This window comes from Equus caballus, chromosome 12 (genome assembly GCF_041296265.1).
Source record: "Equus caballus isolate H_3958 breed thoroughbred chromosome 12, TB-T2T, whole genome shotgun sequence".
Lineage (NCBI taxonomy): Eukaryota > Metazoa > Chordata > Mammalia > Perissodactyla > Equidae > Equus > Equus caballus.
The window spans coordinates 44,740,456-44,758,856 of NC_091695.1; the positions used below are offsets into that span (position 1 = coordinate 44,740,456).

The 18,401-nt window shown below is 59.3% G+C and overlaps 1 protein-coding gene across 3 annotated transcripts in view; it reads left to right on the forward strand.

The window, feature by feature from the left end:
• Positions 1-18,401, forward strand: part of LRP5 (LDL receptor related protein 5) — a 107,588-nt gene that overhangs the window by 42,613 nt on the left and 46,574 nt on the right. For all 3 annotated transcript variants that reach the window (XM_070230237.1, XM_070230236.1, XM_023654608.2), the window contains exons 6-7: positions 14,761-15,157; positions 17,055-17,226. In XM_070230237.1, coding sequence (XP_070086338.1) covers positions 14,761-15,157; positions 17,055-17,226 — 569 coding nt within the window. The remainder of the gene's footprint in view (positions 1-14,760; positions 15,158-17,054; positions 17,227-18,401) is intronic.

An 18,401-nucleotide genomic window follows, 5' to 3' on the forward strand; every position in this document is an offset into this window, starting at 1 on the left:
AAACAGAAACTGTGTCTATTGCAAAAAGAACTGGAGCGTCAGAGGAGGTTGGGGAATGGGAGGACCCCCCTTGGTCTGTTTGCCTTCTTGTCTCTCCTGAGTGCACGCCGACGGTGCAGGACGGCGGCCCCCAGTGTGGTTCCATCTTCTGCTTTTCCGAAAGCGTTTTCCACGTTGCTACGGAATCTAGAATTCATTTGCATCCTTGCATCCCGCTCCTGTGGAGTCTTCAGGCCATAATAAGCCCCATGGAAAGCTAGGTGGCGAGCACATTCTTAATGCGAGTTGCTTTTGGACGCACGGAGTTCATTGGATTGCCTCCCCACACACAAGTCGTTCTCTTTATTTCGGGTGTGTTACCACCTTTGAATTGTCCCTCTCGATTTTCAGGCACCTGCTGCTTAGTGCGCTCTTGTGGAAATGACGTGCATCCGGGATGCAGCCAGGGACGTCCAGGGCCCAGCACAGCTGGCTTCCACCTCGGAGGTGGGGGCTCCGTGGGGCGGGGTCTGAAGCACCCTTTTCTCCCTCTGCCCTAGGCTGCTGGCCTGTCGTGTGCTGTCTGAGCACACGGGATCCTACCCCAGGGTGTTTTCTTGGTCTCTCTGCTGTGGGTGGGCCGGACTCTGTATTTGTGTGTGGTGGCCCAGGATGTGTATGGTCCTGTGGTCAGGCTGGGGGCAGGACCCCTCTGCTCCCTGGCAGGGCGTCTGCTTCCTTGAAGACTCAGCTGTCACACCAAAGGGTCTGTTAGTGGTGCAGGGTGCCAGCCCCCACAAAACCCCCCCAAAGGGCCTTATTTTCCCAAGTGTCTGTGGGAGGGTCATGCACAGTGGGGACATCCCTAAGAGGACTGGAAGGGAGAAGGAACAGCGTGTGAAGCAGCCTTGTGGCAGGAGCAGGTTGGTGTCAACACCAGTGTCGCTGGCGTTTGGTCTGTGCGGTCACGCTGGGCCCTGCATCCAGAAGAGCCCACGTTTGGTCTACTGCTCTGTTGTTGCCAACTTGAAATGCTTCATAATTGTTGAACAGGGAGCCCCGCGTTTTCCTTTTGCAGTGGTCCCTGCAAACTTATAGCTGATCTGCATGGTGTGTGTGAGAAACTAAAGGGAAGTCTGGAGATAGTCCGTGAACATTTGGGTGTGTCTTTCTCTGCTGTTTTTCCGTGTGTGACTCTGTATGTCTCTGCATGTTCACACCCCACGCAGCTTCACGTTGCTTACTTCAGTTCATATCTGCAATAACAGGAGGTATCTATGCTTCAGAAATATGAGTTTTTGTGCCCAAAGATTATTTTATCAAGGGGTCACATCTTTGAACCATCCCTGTTGGGCATTTCTGTGCCGTTTGTGGTTTCTTTAAAAATTTATTTATTTTTCTTCTTCTTCTCCCCAAAGCCCCCCAGTACATAGTTGTATGTTTTTAGTTGTGGGTCCTTCTAGTTGTGGCATGTGGGATGCTGCCTCAGCATGGCTTCATGAGCAGTGCTAGGTCCACACCCAGGATCCGAACCCACGAAACCCTGGGCCGCCAAAGCGGAGCGTGCAAACTTAACCACTTGGCCACAGGGCCAGCCCCTGCCATTTGTGTTTTTGCTGTTTCCGAATCGTACTGCCCTGAGAGGGCTGGCTTGGGTCCTGGCCCTAGAGTTAAAGGGATCTGGATCTGGTATCTGTTGCCGGCATTGATTGGTGATGCCTGTCTGAGCCCTATGTTGGATCTGTTCGTGATGTCTGCTCTGGGACAGGGAGAGGCATGGCTGGGTGCAGGTGTGGTTGCCGTCTCTGCCCCCTTGGGGTGTCTGGAGCCAGGCTGCATGTGGACATGTGGGGAAGGAGTAGGGGGTGGACATGACCCCCTGAAGGTGGATCATGCAGGAGCGCCTGCCCCAATGCGGGGGACTCAAGCAGGCAGCTTTTATGAAGGGGTCCTGTGAGGCTCCCTCATGCATCAGAGTTCTGGGAATATGGGGTGTGGGCAAAAATGGGGTGTGGGCCCAGTTAGAATCCCAGGGCCATGGCCCAGGGAAGTTGCACAGCTGGAGAAACCTGGAGTCACAGAAAGGACTTGCCCAGGCTGCCCTGGGGTGCAGAAGGCTGTGGGTCGGTCATCTGGGGGGACGGTGCCCAGGGCCTTGTCACTCTGTGCCTCCCTTCCTCGTATGAGAGATGGGGTCACAGACCGCCCCTGCCCAGGGAGGCTGTGGAGGACCCATTGTGTTAGCAGGACTCGAAAGCGCTGTGTAGGGCACCTGGTGCATAGTAGGTCCACAATATCCAGCACCAACATGCACCATTCACGCCTTGGCATCTCATCATCTCGTTGGGCCTGAGGGAGCTGCGGCAGGTCTGCTGGAGGCCTAGATATTTCCTTAGATAGACCCTCCGTCGTCCACGGGTCCTCCCACACGCTGGGTTGGGGCCCTGTGCTGATTTCTTTTCCAACCAGAGGAGGCAGGGGCTGTGGGCTCACAGGGATCCCTGCCTCCTTCCTTATTCCCAGCGTCCCCATAGCTGAGCCTCTGAACCCTGGGGAGAGCCCTCTGCAGTCCAGCCCTGTGAGGGCATTGTGGTCTTTCTGCACACGCTGACTATGCATCTCCACATCCAGGCCCAGAGCAGCCCTGGGGAGCCCTCTCCTCGGAAAGGGGTGGGCAAGGTACAGAGTAGAGGAGGTGGCTGGAGTGGGAGGGCTTCCTGGAGGAGGTGGCCCTAGGGGCTGGAAGCTCTGCAGTGGGGAGCTGACACGACACCTGTGGGGTGGAAGCAGTGGATTAGCAGCAGAGCCTGTCCTTCCTGTCGGATGCTGTGGGACAGGGGCCGATCCCCAGCTCCCGGCCTCCTTCAGCCGGGACGGCCAGCTCCCGGATTCCTCCGGGATTCAGCTGCTCAGGGCCCCCTTCCCTGGTCTCTAAGAACTGTTTTCGCGCCCCCCTGCTGTGAAGGACACTTTTACAAATAACTCACTTGGAGAGTGCCAAGCGCGAGGAAGAAGATTTGTTGTCATTCCGAGGGGCCCAGCTGGGGTGGGAGTGTGGGCTGGGCGGGGACGTTTTACGCTGAGCCTGCATCTTTCTGCCTTTGCTCCAGATGCCCCGGCCGGGTGGTTATGTCAAAAGGAGGGAAAAGCTCGCAGAGGAGACAAAAGGGATGGGCCGGGAGTCTTGCTTTGCAGGAGAACGTGACTGTCGCTGTCCCTGTTTTTCTAAGCATGGTTCCCACCCCGTGGAATTCCCACCGACAGACCGGTTGGTTCAGGGGGCCGATGGCGGCTTCTGGAACTCCCTGCCACGGGCCTGTTCAAAGTCGAAGTTTTGAACCCCACAGGCAGCCGGGTGCCCTAAAAGTTTGAGTTGGAGTTGAGAAGAAACCTGGAGGCTTCTCAGAGCCTTTTGAGGGTTTGCCACCGAGACGGCTGTCTGGAAATTGGAGGCGGTTCTAAAAATCTCTCTCCGTATTTCTTAATCCCGAGGGAGACGGGCAGGAGTGAGAAACGGATTCCGTCCTTGGGGGACTTTCGGTCTGTGTTGGGGGCAGACACAGCGAGTCAGAGAGGGGCCCTCGGGGGAGGCCCGAAGGGGGCCGGGCGCTTCAGCCCTCGCAGAAAGTGACGACCCCACCAGCAGACTGGGGCTTTGAGGATGCCAGTCTCCCACCCTCCAGTTTTTCTTTCTTGCCACGAAATGTCACGTTATAGGAAAACATTCGATTCAAAGGCCGTCCTCCCGTCCCCCGGGCACCGTAGCTGTTTTTCTCTTCTCGTGTGGCCTTCCAGGCTGCCGGCGGCCCCTGGCGTGGATGGTTTTGCCTCCCGGTGGACGTGAACATGTGTGGGATGTGGATGCTGGCTGTGGATGGCGTGCTGGGTATCGATGGTGAAAACTGCCCGGAGATAGTCACTGGTAACACAAGGGGAAGATGAAGGAAACTCAGCACGAAATCCTGCTGTTTGTCACCACTGACACCGAAGCTCTGAGGCTCTTGTGGCAGAAACGTCGTGCAGGGCACCCGGCCGGCAGGAAGGGAGCGGCGCCCGGGGAGCCTTCCAAGGCTGGGGGGTCTGGTGGGAGGATGGAATTCGGAGGAGGCCCTGGGGTCGCTTGGGGGTCTCCTCTTGACCGTGGAATCACGTGAGCGCCACTGTCCCAGGGGAGTGAAGGACCGAGGCCAGACAGTGAGGGCTCAGGAAGTGGCCCTGGGCTAGAGGAAGGGCCTCTGGGAAGGACGGAAGTGGAGAGTAGCCGTGCTGGTGTGACTTCCTCTTTTCCAGGACGGAAGGTGTCTGCAGCGACATCCACCATTGATGGCTTTGGTTGGTCATGGAGAGCCCGCCAAAGATTTTCCTGGTGCTGAGGAAATTCAGTTTCAGGCAAACCCAGAATTTAGAGCAGCTGATTTTCAATGGCGAGATGGCTTTCTACATCATCGTTTTATGATACCTTAACTCAGAACTCAGCTGTGTGATGTTGGGAAAATGACTCAGCCTCTCTGTGCTTCCGTTTCCTCACCTGTAAAAAGGGACAATAATGGTACCCGATTTATGGGGCGGTTGGGAGGAGGGCCTGGTCCCCCGACAGATAGGAGCTGTGCTTCAGTTTGAACTTGAACTTGCAGCCAGGCAGGCAATCTGATTTGATGCCACGAGAGCAGTTTTCCCCTGAACGTTTGGAATCAGAAATAGACGCCGAGACCAGGTGGTGCCAAGAGGAGCTGGGCAGGTGTGGAGGGTGGATGGGCGCCCTCCTCACACAGCCAGGTGGGCAACAGGCAGAAGAGTGAGGTGTGTGTCCTGGGGGCACTGGGCATGTGGCTCCCCTTCCCGTGGGATGAAGAGAGGGATGGGGGTCGGGGGCAGGTGCCTGGCTGCGTCGAAAATACTTGGACTCTGTATCTTGTCCGGCTTGCCCTGCCTGAGCCATCAGAGGCTCCCGACAAGGGACAGGGGTGGGAGGTGGAGGGCTGGACCTGTACCTGACACGTGCCCAAGGCCGGCGGACAGGCAGTGGGTCGGGAGCCACTCGCACAGCTGGAAACATCTTGAGATTGGAAGCCAGGGCGTCGGGTGTGACTCATGGATTCCTGGGGCCCTTGCTCCCGGCATCTGGCCTTTTTTTGTGCTTCGTAGAGTTGAACACGAAGAAATTCTTGTGATGTGCATGAATCCTACTTTTTCCTGATTTTGAGCAAATGAAAGCCAGCCCTGTGTCGGGGGCCTTTGCTTTCCCCAGGGAGGGGGCTGAGATGGTGGTGATGCTTGGACCCCAACGAATGGGGGGACTGACATCCCAGGGGCATGCAAGCATCTGCCTAGAAGGGGAAGATGGAATGGGGGGGGACCCTCTCGCTGCCGTGCCGGGTCGGTCAGCCCTCCGATATGCAGTCTGCTCGCCTGGGAAGCGGGGAGAGCAGAGTGACCCCCCTTGAGCTCTGTTGTGGGGGGTCACATGAGAGGTTGCACATTGAGTTCTTTTCAGGATGCCCATCTGGGGCCCATGCAGACAGGACATGAGACTCGGGGCTCCCTTCCTTTGGGCTCAGGTGCAGTGTCTCAGGTCCCCCAGCCCCTCTGAAGTGGCCCCGGTGAGAGACCTGTAGGTTCTGAGACCAGGAGGGAAGTCACAGCAAGTGGCCCCTCGTTGCTGGGGGGTGAGACCTGGGGGGCCACCCTCTGGTTCCTGCAGGGCCCAGTGACTCTTGACCCAGGGAACCAGCACTCAGGGTGCCCCTCCTGGGCCGGGCTGCCATCCTCCGGCCCTGGCCTGCAGCCGGCCTCCCGCCCCCTCTGCAGCCGCCTCGTGCGGTGGCGCCCAGCTGGCCTGGGTTTTCCCCATGTTTTTCCAATTACGCGGAATGGGCTAAAAACAGCAGTAGCTGGGCCTTATTTGGGAGTTCAGGCTGCCGTCCCAGGGAGCCTGTGTTCCCTCACTCCGGCGGCGGCTCTCTGCAACATGCCCCCGTTGTTTTGACTTTGATCTCCCGTTGTTCTTCATTGCTGGGGCTCCTGGGCAGTGTGCCCCGCTGCTCAGGGCCTGAATGACCCGGGCAGGTGACTCGCGGGGCTATGTCCAGGGCTCGCGGCCTCACCGGCCGGGCTGGCCAAGCTGTGCTGGGCCGTCCCGTCTGCCCTGCGCCCAGACCTTTGCAGATGAGGCCGCGGCCGCACATCGGGACGGGTGGGAGGCACACCCGGTGATTTACAGGCCCGCCCGCTGCACCTCACCAAGAAGTAGTTTTAACAGATGTTCGCGGGGACGGGAAACAAAAAGACGGCGGGGATGTGGCTGGCCCTGGCGGTGGGAGGAACAGAGGCGTCCACTGTCCCCTCTGACGGGCAGACTGACAACTGGGCAATGTCTCAAAGCCCCTCACATCCATTCGTCTGTCTGGGCGGATTAGCCGAAGCTCGGGGCCCCGGGAAAAAGGGGCGCATATGTCCCCAGTCTGGCTGTCTTGTCACTTATCAGGGAAGTAGGTCAAAGGGAAAAGAAAGGAGGCCGTTGTGGCCGAGCTGCCGCCGCCCGGGCTGTGATTGGCGTTGACTCTGCAAGCAGGAGGCAGCTGCTTTTCTCAGCCACAGACCGTGAATTTTTAATAGCAAGAAAATCAGATCGCACAGTTCCAGGAAACGGTGGAACGAGCCCGGGCGCTAACTTTGCTGTTTTGGAAATTGCAGCGTAACTTGCAGACAATAAGATGCACAGATTCTAAGTGTGCATTTTTTGATGAGCTTGAACAGTTGTGGACGTCTGCATAACCACCACCCCAATCCAGAGACAGAACGTTTCCCACCGCCCGGAAAACGCCCCGCTGCCCTTTGCAGCCCCCCGCCCCGCTCCACAGAGGCAGCCGCCGTCCTGAGTTCTATCCCCGAGGATTAGTGTTGCCTGTTCTGGAACGCAATGGAAATGGAAGCACACAGCATGTGCTCTTTTGTGTCTGAGCCTGAAGACTAACTTTTAAATCTAGTAAAAGAGGAGAGGGGAGTAGGCCCTATTCTTGGAAAGAGAAAACCGTCAGCCTGGGGCCGGGAGGTGAGACCAAACCGCGCCTCCTGGGTGCGGTCAGCTCCGAGGATGCCCCCGGCCACTGGCCGCAGAGTCAGGCTGCGGCCATCCCTGATGCTGGCCCTGTCCCCCTCCAGCCTGTCCGGTGTCCCCTTGGCTACTGCAGCCCCAGCCTGGCCCCAGACTGGCCCGGAGCTCAGGTGGCTCCTCTTGTCTCCGGAGTCAAGTTCGGCTCACAGGGACGGGCCCTGGTGGAGCCCCCACGCTGCCCAGAAAGGCTTCGCCCACCCCAGCCCTGCTGGCTGCATGTCCCTCGTGCCCTCTCTGGGCCTTGGTGATGGCTGCAGATTCTCTGTCTTGGTTCCACTGACCGTGCCCTGTGCCCCTGCCCTCCCCAGTTCCATGTGCTGTGGGGGCGGTGACCAGAGGCCCCCCTGTGCCGGGCTGACGCCTTGGGCTGCCGGCTTGTCATCAGAGAGAGACTCAGAGGATCTTTTCCCCCGTTTATCTCCTTTGTAATTGAAATGGATTATTCGCTCCCCTCCAACCCAAGCTCTGAGCATCTGCCTCCATGCCATTGCCCGCGCTGTACCCGCTCTGTGACGTGAGCCCTCAGGGTGCATCTCTGTTCCTAGTTCAGAGAGAGCCTGGCCCGAGACGGGTCCCTGGGTGTGTGTTCAGTGCCACCTGGAGGGGGACGTGTGCTGGGGCTGTGTCCTCAGGCTTGGGGGCTCACCGGCTTTGTCACGGGCTCCCAGCCTCGCTGGGGGCTTTATCCACACCTGAGTCTTACCTGTGGGGGTCAGAGGTCAAGTTGCCTGCTCAAGGTCACTCTGTGGAAATGGGGCCGGGAGCTGAGGTCAGGCGTGGCTATTGGGCTGTGCTGCCTGTGTGGTGAACAGCCATGGGGGGGCGGACAGGCAGGTGGCGGAACACGGCGTGGGGGGGCTGACACCTGGGACCGGAGCGGAAGGGGCTGGCTCAGGGGGCGTCACAGGGCTTGACTTTGCAGCTCTCTCGCCACCCCCGGCCTCAGGACCGAGGAGTGACCTCCCCGTTTCAGAGCTGTGCAGATGGGGCCCAGCCTCCCGGCGGGCTGCAGCCTTCCCGCGTGTGCGCCGGGAGCCAGGGGTGGGCCGTGCAGGCCGACAGCTGCTTGGGCTTCAGGTTTCCAGCAGAGCCAGCGCCCGGCCCGGCCACTTCCTCTGTGCCTTGTGACCCTGTGGTCACTCGGCGCGGTTTCCTGGGCCGGGGTGCCGGGCTGTGGTCTCAGCGATTGTCCAACCACTTACCCCAGGGGGCAGTGGAGTGACTTCATCAATTGCTAAAAAAAAAAAATAAGCCGGCCGCCTGCCAGCTGGGAAGCTGCTTATGGCCTTAGAAACTACAGGGTGGACGGCGGCCTGAGCTGGGACCCGGCTCTGCCCACAAGCTCCAGGCCCGAGAGGGGGCTGAGGGAGACCCCAGAGCTGGGAGCGTGGCTGGGGGTGGGTGTCAGGGGGGTGGAGAGAGGCCATCTGTCTCCAGCATGGAAAGAAGCCAGTAGAAGCAGCCGTCTTGAGGTGGTGCCGGCCGTGGGGGGAGCCTTGTGGCGTGAGCCTCTGGGGGACGGGGGGCGTCCTTCCCAAGGAGGGCTGTGACCTTGGAGCTGCAGTTGGCTCAGTGGGGGACAGTTGTGATGTCCACTCTGCCTGCTGGACGGCCAGGGCCAAAGTGCAGGGTGACAGGGCCGGGGGCGGGAGACTGGGGGCCCTACATCTTTCATCCATGTTGATTGGTCGGTCCCCACCCTGGGATGTGTTGTTACTCTGCTGTGGTCCCTTTTCCCACTTTGTGGCGTGGAGGGTTGATTAACCATGAAGACCCTTCATGTCCCCCACCCTGGGTGACCTGCCGGCAAGGTCTCCCCCTCCTGGGCTGTCGGGGGCTGTGGGTTCTTCTGCTCCATCCCTTCCTCTCCTGTTCTTCCCTCCCACCCGGTCAGAACCTGGAAGCGATTTAACAGGCGTCCCCAGCTCACCCAGTGAGAAAGCCCTGTGCCCGGGGTCCACACCCGCCTCCCGCCTAGACCGCGAGTTCCTGCAAGGATAAACGCCTGCATCTGTTTTTTAAAGTCTTGTGTATTTTCCTTGTTGTAAAGTCACATTTGCATTCACCGTAGAAAGGAAAACATCATAAAAAATAATGGAGAAAATAAAAACCACCATAATTTCGCCACCCAGAGACAGGCGCTGTTAACGCTGTGATGTGTTTCTCCATCTTTTTTCTGTGTCCGCATTCAGACCTGTTTCTGCACGACCTGTTCATGTCGTGGGTGCAGCGTGGCGTCTGACTTTTCCCACTTTATCAGGTTTCACCAGCGTTTCCCACATCAGCCTCCCCCAGAGCGTGGTGTCCAGAGCCTGTGTCGTGACCTGCACCCCAACACCTGCATTTATTTCATGTCTCTGTGTGGTGGTGCATTTAGGTTGTTTATAGGTGCTTTACCTCGGGTTTGGGTTTTGCTGGTATCAGGAAGCCCTGGTGGCCTTCTGTGACCAGGAATCCATGTGCATTTCCAGCTGCTGCCCTGGGCCGGGTTCTCATTGGAAATTTCTAGGTCAGAGGGTCCCTGAGCCCCGTTGCCGTGCAGGAAGCATGCACTGGTTCAGTCCCCAGGAGGCACGCACATTGCGTGTTGTCTTCTGACCCCAGGTGGTAGCAAGGCGCCTCTCAATTCTGTTTGCATGTTATTGAGGAGTTGCCCATCTTTCGTGTTTATTGACTGTGTTTTTTTTCTGTTAATTTGTGTTTATGGTCTTCGCCTACTTATTGCTGGGGTTTGGGTGGTTTTCTTATTGACTTATGTGCCTTTTAATTTACTTAAAAAAATTAATAGACTTTCGTTTTTAGTGCAGTTTCAGGTTTTCGGGAAAACCTAGTGGAGAGGACCAGGAGTTCTTCCACGTCTGCTCTCTCCCTTACAGTTTTGTCTGTTATTAGAATTTACTTTCTAATGTGGTAAAAGTCACATGTGCTTCCCACGCAGGGTTAGCAAACCTCGGCCCGTGGGCCAGGTGGCTCGCTGCCCTTTTTTGTGCAGCCCACCAGCTGAGGATGGTTTTTACATCTTGTACATGGTTGAGGAGAAAATCACCAGAATGTTTTGAGACGTGGGAAAATGGCAGCAAATTCAGATTTCAGCGTCCAGATGTGAAGTTGGCTTGGCACACATCTGCTTACGCATCGTCTGCGGCGGCTTGTCCGCTGTAATGGCTGAGTTGAGTGATGGCGACAGAGGCCGTTGTGGCCTGCAAAGCCCAGAACTTGGACCATCTGGCCCTTTACAGAGAACGCGTGCAGACCCCTGCTGGAGCCGGGAAGGAGGACCGGAACTGTCCAGAGAGAACCACTGTGGGCATTTGCATGTGTTTCCCGCCAGGCCTTTGTCCCGGGTGCTTCTGTTTATCTGGTGGCTGGACCCCCGCTCTAGACACCTTGTGCCGTTGGCACGAGGCTTCCTTGCACCCAGGGATGGGCTCAGAGCTGGCCCAGCATCCTGCATGCAGAAGCGACTCAGCGAAGAGCTGTGGCCCGTGGGACGACTCAGTCTCAGTGGGCACCCAGCTCAGATCAGACCTGACTGGGGGGCAGCGAGAGGTCCCCACCCACCCCAGCTGCAGGACGGCCCCGGCGCTCTCCAGTCTCCACGCTGTTGCCCGTGCTGTCCCTTCTGCCTGGAGGTTCCCCCCCCCGGAACCTGCCTGCCCTTTGTGGATCCCTTCCTCGCTCCCTCTGCTCCCTGCCTGTTGTAGTTGAATTGAGTCCTCTTGGCATGTTGACATGTTGAAGTCCCACCCCCTGGGACCTGTGAATGAGCCCTCACTTGGAAGTGGGATCTTTGCTGCTGTAACTGAGTTAAGATGAGGTCGTACAGGACCAGCATGGTCCCTAAATCCAGTGACTGGCGTCCTCATGAGAGGGGAAATTGAGACACAGACACGCAGCAGAGCAGACTCTGGGAGGATGGACACAGAGATTGGAGCGAGGCTGCCACAAGCCAAGGAGTGGCAAGGATTGCCAGCAGCCCCTGAAGCTGGAAGAGGCAGGAAGGACCCACCCCACGGCCCTGCCAGCACCTTGATTTCAGACTTGCGGCCTCCAGAACTGCGAGGGAACCCGTTTCTGCTGTTAGAAGCCCCCAGCATGTGGGGATGTGTCTCGGCAGCCCTTCTCTGGGTATTGCCTCTCTCTGCGTGATGCCGGGCCTGACCCAGGGATGGTCCCTGTGACCGAGGGCGGCTTGGTCCAGATGCATGTTGGTGGTGGGGGGGGGATACGTGGACCTTCAAAGCAAAGGCTGTGCGCAGCCTGGCCGGTGGCCCGGGCCCCGTGCGCGGCCCCGAGGCAGGAGGCTGCCTTCCGTCCCTCGTGTGCACGCGCAGGGAGGAAGGGAGAGGTCTGGGGCCGGCGTGGGGGACGCTCTGGCCGCCACCCGGCCAGCGAGGGGAGGTTTCACTTTCCCGGGCGGCGCTGTGGGACCGGCTGTCTGTTTAGACAACCCCGAAGAAAACCATTTGGCCAAACTGTTAGTTTCTAAACAGTTTACTTCCCTGGTGTTTAAACAAACTCCTAGCCAGGCTCTGGGTCTGGGCCCAGGCAGGGGGGTGGCCTCTCCTCCTCATGGCCGGCACAGGGCCCTGGGCCCACCCCTGGGTGGCCGGAGACCAGGGCTGCCGCTCGGACCTCGCTGCAAACGGCCTCGAGGGTGACCTGCGGGCAGCAGCCGTGGCGTGCATCCAGAGGAGCCCGGGCTGGTGGCTCTGTGTCCACAGCTGCCCCCTGGACCCTCCGCCGCCCCACTGCCGGGTGGGCCTTGCTCAGACCTCAGCCGGCCGCGGCCCTCTCTCGGATGTCCTGGTCCCTGCATTTTTCCCATCAAAGCTCAAATGAAAACCTCAAAATCTCCACAGCCCACGGTGGCCGAGAGCCCCCGGGGGAGTCGGGTAACACCTGCCGACTCACCCCACATTTAATTCCTGCCTCGGCCACACAGACTTCGTTCTAAGGAATGCTGATGACGGGGCTCCCAGTGGCGGCCTGTGCTTGGGGCTTCGTGTTGACCTGGTTCCCTGAGGGCTGCGGCCAGGCACCCTGAGCCTCCAATGGCTCTGTGCCAATAGGGGACACTGCCAGAATCAGCTGCATGGTCACAGCCGCGTGAATCCCAGAGGCTCTTGGAGCTGGAGGCCAGGCCCCAGTCTCAGCGGGCCCCATAGACTCCTGCGTGTGCCCTGGCGCCCAGCATCCCTTTTAGCACCGGTCAGTTTGTGGCTGTGTGCTCACTGAAGCTCTCTGCCCTGTGACCCCAGGAGCATGGTGGGGGCGGATCCCCTGTCTGTTTTGTCCACTTCCCACCCCTCCACCTGGTCCAGGGCCTGGCCTAAGGTAACTGCTCACAAGGATACTGGGGGAATGACCGAGCCAGCTGGGCAGCATGTCAACCTCGGGCCTCCTGTGTGTGCCAGCCCCAGGGATTGAAGTGTTTGAGGGGTATTATTGTCCAACATGCTGCTGTGTGCCCTTGGGTAGAGAGCTTAACCTCTCTGTGCATCAGGTTCCTCATCAGTGAAACGGGGCATAATCATACGTCGAGTTGGTGTGACGAGATGATTGTGCCTGAAGGCTCACGGAAACAGGGACAAGTGAAACAGCCTCCACCTGTGTTTTGGGACCGAGTGTCAGTTTCCATCAGGGACTTGGGGAGTCATGGTGAAAGTGCCACATGTGTGATCACGTGGGATTCAAAATACACCCTTCTGTCTCAGGCAGTGAGACTGCCCCGGCCTCGGCTCGGGAGTCGGATGGCCTCTTTGCAGTGTTTCTCAGATGCCCCCTCGGACAGGGCTCTTCCCAGTGGAGCCCTGGAGGGCTTCTCCACATCCCCCCCCCCCCCCCCGTATGGGCAGATTAAGCTGGAACCCTCCATGGAACTTATTTTATGGTCCCCTTGATGTCACAGCTGGACAGGGACTCAGACACCATCAGGTCCAGACAGTTCTTCAGGATAGATGAGGAAACCGAGGCTCAGCAAGGGTTAGGGACCTGCCCAAGGTCACCCAGTGGAGGCAAGCCAGGAGGTTTCTGCCCTGAGTTCTGTCTGCTCGTCCTGGGCTGTTGGCACCTGCTGTGGACGTGGGCTTGTGCTGGCGGCTGCGGGGAGTGAAGGGGGCATGTGCCAGAATTTTGGTGAACTGGTAAGGGCGGTCCCCAAGCAGAGGGACAGTGTGTGTGTGTGTTTGTGTATGTGTGCATGCACGCTCGTACGCATGTGTGGTCAGAGGAGGAGGAGGCATGTGACCTGGGCCTTGAAGGACAGGTCAGATGTCAAGAGAACATTCTGGGAGTGAAGCCCATAGGAAGACCGTCTGTCGGAATTCAGAATCCCCCTCCTGTCCCTCTGGCAGACACCGAATGAGAACGTGCACGAACGCTTCTAACTAAATCCGAATTTGATCTCGGAGGTTTCCAGTGTGGTCGGGCACTTGGGGCACCTCCTGAGCACTGCCTGCCACCTCCCTTTTCCCCCCACCTGCCTCAGTTTCCCCGGCCCTGGGCTCTGAAGCCGTTGCCGTCACGTGTGCGCCCTCTAGTGGAGGAATCGCATTATGACCTCGGGGCATTGGAGCAGGAGAGGCAGGATGGGGTTCCCTGGACGGGGGCCCCAGAACGACTCAGCAGGACCCCCGGGTTCCGAGGGCCCTGCCCTTGTGTCAAGAAGCCGGGCCCGGGGCACAGGGCTATCTGTTGTGTGAGAGTCACAACTCGAGCCGGCACTGAGGGGAGCTGGGCATGAGGGAGGTGCCAGGCTGGCTCATCTCAAGTGGGTCCTTCCCCATTCTGGGCTTTTCATCAAACCAGCCAAGTGGCCACAAAGTGCCAGGAGTGGTCTTGGGGCTAATCTTCTCGGCTCTGTAGATCCTTGAGACCAGAAAGGGCCAGAGCAAATGAGTGGACGGTGCGTGACCCAGCTCTGGGGGCCGGGGGTCAAATCCTGACCCAGCAGCCTCTGAAATGAGAGTTGGGGACCCCCCGAGGCCCTCAGTGCCGCTTCTGCTGGAGTTCTGATCAGGCCCAGCAGGGAGGGCGCAGAACGGCGTCAGGAATGTTGATCCCGCCGGGGCGACAGGAGGACGGCGCCAGGCCCCGGGTGCTCACCCTTATCGGCGGGACGGCTGCTGGGGAGGAACTGGATGGCGCCATGACGTGTGCGGAGCCCCGTGCCTTTCGGGGTGGGCGGGGGGTCGCGGAGGGCTTCAGGGAAGAAGTGGCATTTGGGCTGAGTCATGAAGCGGGGGCGCCAGGGGGACTCTGAGAGGAGTATGGCCGGTGAGCAGGGTCTGGAGCCCAGTGTCCAGGTGAGACTTGTCGTTGGGGGCTGGTTTGTGGCCAGGAGAGGGACATGCAGGGGAGAAGGGGGATCGAGTGTGGGGCGGCTCTTTCACAGTAGTTGAAACCTTGGGCTGTGTGGCTTTCAGCTGGTTGCTTAACCTCTCTGTGCCTCCGTTTTCTCATCTCTAAGGTGGTCTTCCATAGAGCTCTTGTGAGGATGAACTCGTGACCGTGTAGGAAGATGTTGGCAGATGTTCCCTAACATTACCTGTTGTTGTAAGGAGGCCCCTGGGGACCTGGCTGAGCCCCTCCTGTGCCATGCCACCCCAGGCCTGGCCCCCCCGTCCTGCCACAGGCCTCCGACCCCACCGCTCGTGTGTCCGCAGGGGCCGAGGAGGTGCTGCTGCTGGCCCGGCGGACGGACCTGCGGAGGATCTCGCTGGACACGCCGGACTTCACGGACATCGTGCTGCAGGTGGACGACATCCGGCACGCCATCGCCATCGACTACGACCCGCTGGAGGGCTACGTGTACTGGACGGACGACGAGGTGCGGGCCATCCGCAGGGCCTACCTGGACGGCTCGGGGGCGCAGACGCTGGTCAACACCGAGATCAACGACCCCGACGGCATCGCTGTCGACTGGGTGGCCCGCAACCTCTACTGGACCGACACGGGCACCGACCGCATCGAGGTGACGCGGCTCAATGGCACCTCCCGCAAGATCCTGGTGTCCGAGGACCTGGACGAGCCCCGCGCCATTGTGCTGCATCCTGCGATGGGGTAAGGTGGGGGTGGGCGGGCCTCCCCACCTGGCTGAGCAGAACTGAGCGAGGTCTGTGGTCCTGGAACATCCTCCTGCATCAGAATCCCCTGGAGGAGGACTTGTCAAAACAGGCGGCTGGGCCCAAGAACTTGCATTTCTTTCTTTCTTTCTTTTTTTGGTGAGGAAGATTGGCCCTGAGCTAACATCTGTTGCCAATCCTCCTCTTTTTTTTTTTCCTCGCCAAAACCCCAGTACATAGTTGTACATGCTAGTTTTAACTCATTCTGGTTCTTCTATGTGAGATGCCGCCACGGCATGGCCTGATGAGTGGTGCTAGGTCTGAGCCCAGGATCCGAACCCGTGAACCCACCACTCCCAGAACCTGCATTTCTAACAAGCTCCCGGGTGCTGCTGCTGCTGGTCTGGGGACCAGACTTTGGGAAGCTCGGACACAGGCTGTTGTGTCCGTGTAGAGAAAGCCGTGGAGACCTTGGGCAGGTTGTTTCTCCCTTGCGGTTTCAGTCTCCTCATCTATCAAATGGACTGGTCTGATGGTGGTAACAGTGGTGATGGCTGCCGCAGCATTTACTGCGTACGGGCCTCGTTTAAGCATTTCACACGCTGTGAATCTCTTCCTCCTCCACCTACCCCGTGAGGTGGGTACAGTTGTACGGTGGAGGAAGCTGAAGCCCAGAGAGGTTAAGGTCCTTGCCCAAGGTCACACAGCTGGAAGGTTGGGATTGGACCTGGCAGTCTGGTTCTAACTTCCCAGTTTAGGATTCTGTGCAAACGGAGAGCCTGTCAGTTGGCGTGGGAGCCTTTCCAGGACCCCCAGCCGCTCAGAGGGAGCTGCTGAGCATCTTCCTGGGGCTCACGACCAAGGGCACTGAACGGACAGGCGCTGAGGGATGGGGAGCCAATGGAGTGCTTGGGGGTGGAGCTGAGGCTGTGGGGGGTCCTGCCGCCTTCAGGATGCGGGCAGTGTCCTGGAGACGACGGGCCGGAAGGAGCTGGGGGGACGGAAGGGCGGGCAGCCCTGGGAGGGAGGAGCTCGCGCTGTAGGAGCCGTGGCCGTGGAGTCCGGCAGTGGCTGCTCCTGCCATTCCCCGTCCCGGGGGCTGAGGCTCCGAGCGTGCAGTGACTGCCCGGCGGCGGGCTGGGCATTGCAGCCTGGCTTCCATGGAGCTTGTGCCCGTGGCCCTGCTGGCGGGGTCAGATGTGCTCTGGCCGCGGAGCTGCTTCTGCAAGTGAACTTGTGTGTAGAAGGGCAGAGGTCAGAGCTCGGTGGCCGGGTCACAGGGGTCGCAGCCCGGGCGGAGGGCCAGCCTCAAGCAGCCTGTGTGGAGCTGGGGGCGCAGAGAGGGCAGGGGGACGGACGCTGCTCTGTGTCCCCTGCCGAGGGGCAGGACGGTCCCCCGAGGAGGGCGAGGGAGGGAGGGTGAGACGTGGGTCCCCCGGGTGTGAGGGGCAAGGTGGCAGAGGAGCCAGCTCCAGGGAAGGGATGGTGGCTCGTGGCTCGTGGTACCTGCTCCCTGCTCTGCCACCAATGAGCTCGGTCAGGCCACCACCTCTGTGGGCCTCGCTGTCCTCATCTGTGAAATGGGGTCGGGGGAAGCAGGCTCCAGGGTTCTTCCCAGCCCTGCAGTTGGCGACTCTAAGGACCCCCAGAGGAAGAGGCCGGTGAGCCGGGTGTAAGAGCATAGGGTCCAGGGCTGGGGGCTCCCAGGGCCCGTGCAGGGTCCCCTGTTCCTCGTGGAGCCCCTGGTCCCGCACACGTGCTCGGCACCCTCTGTCCCAGGGGCCAGCGTTTCCCGGGTCCCTCCCGCGTGATGGGGACGGGCGTGTTCGCAGCTCTGGGGAGGCAGCAGGGACAAGACAGACGGACAGCGTCATGGACGTGTGCTTCTTCCCCAGCCTCATGTACTGGACGGACTGGGGCGAAAACCCCAAGATCGAGTGTGCTAACCTGGACGGACAGGAACGACGCGTGCTGGTGAACACGTCCCTCGGCTGGCCCAACGGCCTGGCCCTGGACCTGCAGGAGGGCAGGCTGTACTGGGGAGACGCCAAGACGGACAAAATTGAGGTGAGTCAGCCCCGAGCGCCAGCAGCGGGCGTGAAGCTGTTCCATCCAGCTCGTGCGGCCTGGCCGGCCCTGCAGCCTGTCCTACTGTCAGCTGGGCACGGACGGACGCCTGCGCTCTGCTAGGGGGCCAAATAGAACCCTTGGAAGAATAAGGCATTAGGATACGTTTCTGACGTGTGAAAAGGCCTTAGGAGGCGTGTAGCCAAGTGACCAGCATTGTAGGGTGTGACACATTATCCTGGAGGGAGCTGGGCACGTGGTACCCGGGAAGCCTCTGAATGACTCGTGTGACTTCTCGTGAGTCTTCAACTATTTCAAAATTCAGTGTCATCATAAAAATCACACTCACACGCCCACCACCCAGCTTAAGACATAAGCCGCTCTCAACGTAGTTGAAGCCGGAGGTGACCTCTGTCCTACAGTCGACCATTCGTTCCCACGCGTTAGAAGACGCTTGCCCAGACTCCGTGGGTGTCTCTGAACCGAGTTGTTCTGCGGGAGTCCTGTTTGCATTCCTTGGCAACTTGCTTTTTGCTCCCAGGTGCATTTTTTTGAGGTGCCCTTGATGAAATGGTAGTTAAATTTGTCCCTGTCGCACGAAAGTCCCTGACGTTCATGCTTCTCCTTGGCGTGGACACCTCCCTCCCTCTTGGCTCCACGGGGAGCCCCCCCACCAGGCAGCTCGCAGCGGGAGGGCCGGGGCGAGAATACGCGTGTGTCTGTGTCGCGGGGTTTCAAGCCGTGCTTCGGAGCAGGAGACGTGGAGGGGAGTCGGCTGCGTGGGTGCCTCTCCCACGCGAACCCCTGTGGCTGCAGTTGTAGCCGTGTCCTGCTGGAGTTCCCATAAACGATCGTCTTTAGAAGGATCTTGTTGTTGAAGGGAGATTGCAGACGCCTGTCTCTTGGGCCTCTGAGGCTGAAGGCGAGACCCTTGTTTCCTGCGGGAGGAGTCGAGGAAGCTTTGTCTCCGTGGGCCCCGCTCACGCTGGGAGCGGGTCGGGGGTGCGTGTGTCCTGCTGATGCTGCTGGACGCATTACAGGCATGCTCCAGTCACTCCCACTGCAGCGTGTTGTATTTTCTTGTGGGTAAAGTAAACCTAACATGAAACTGACCATTTTAACCATTGTAAAGTGTACAATTCACTGACATCTGGTACATTTACAGTGTTGTGCAA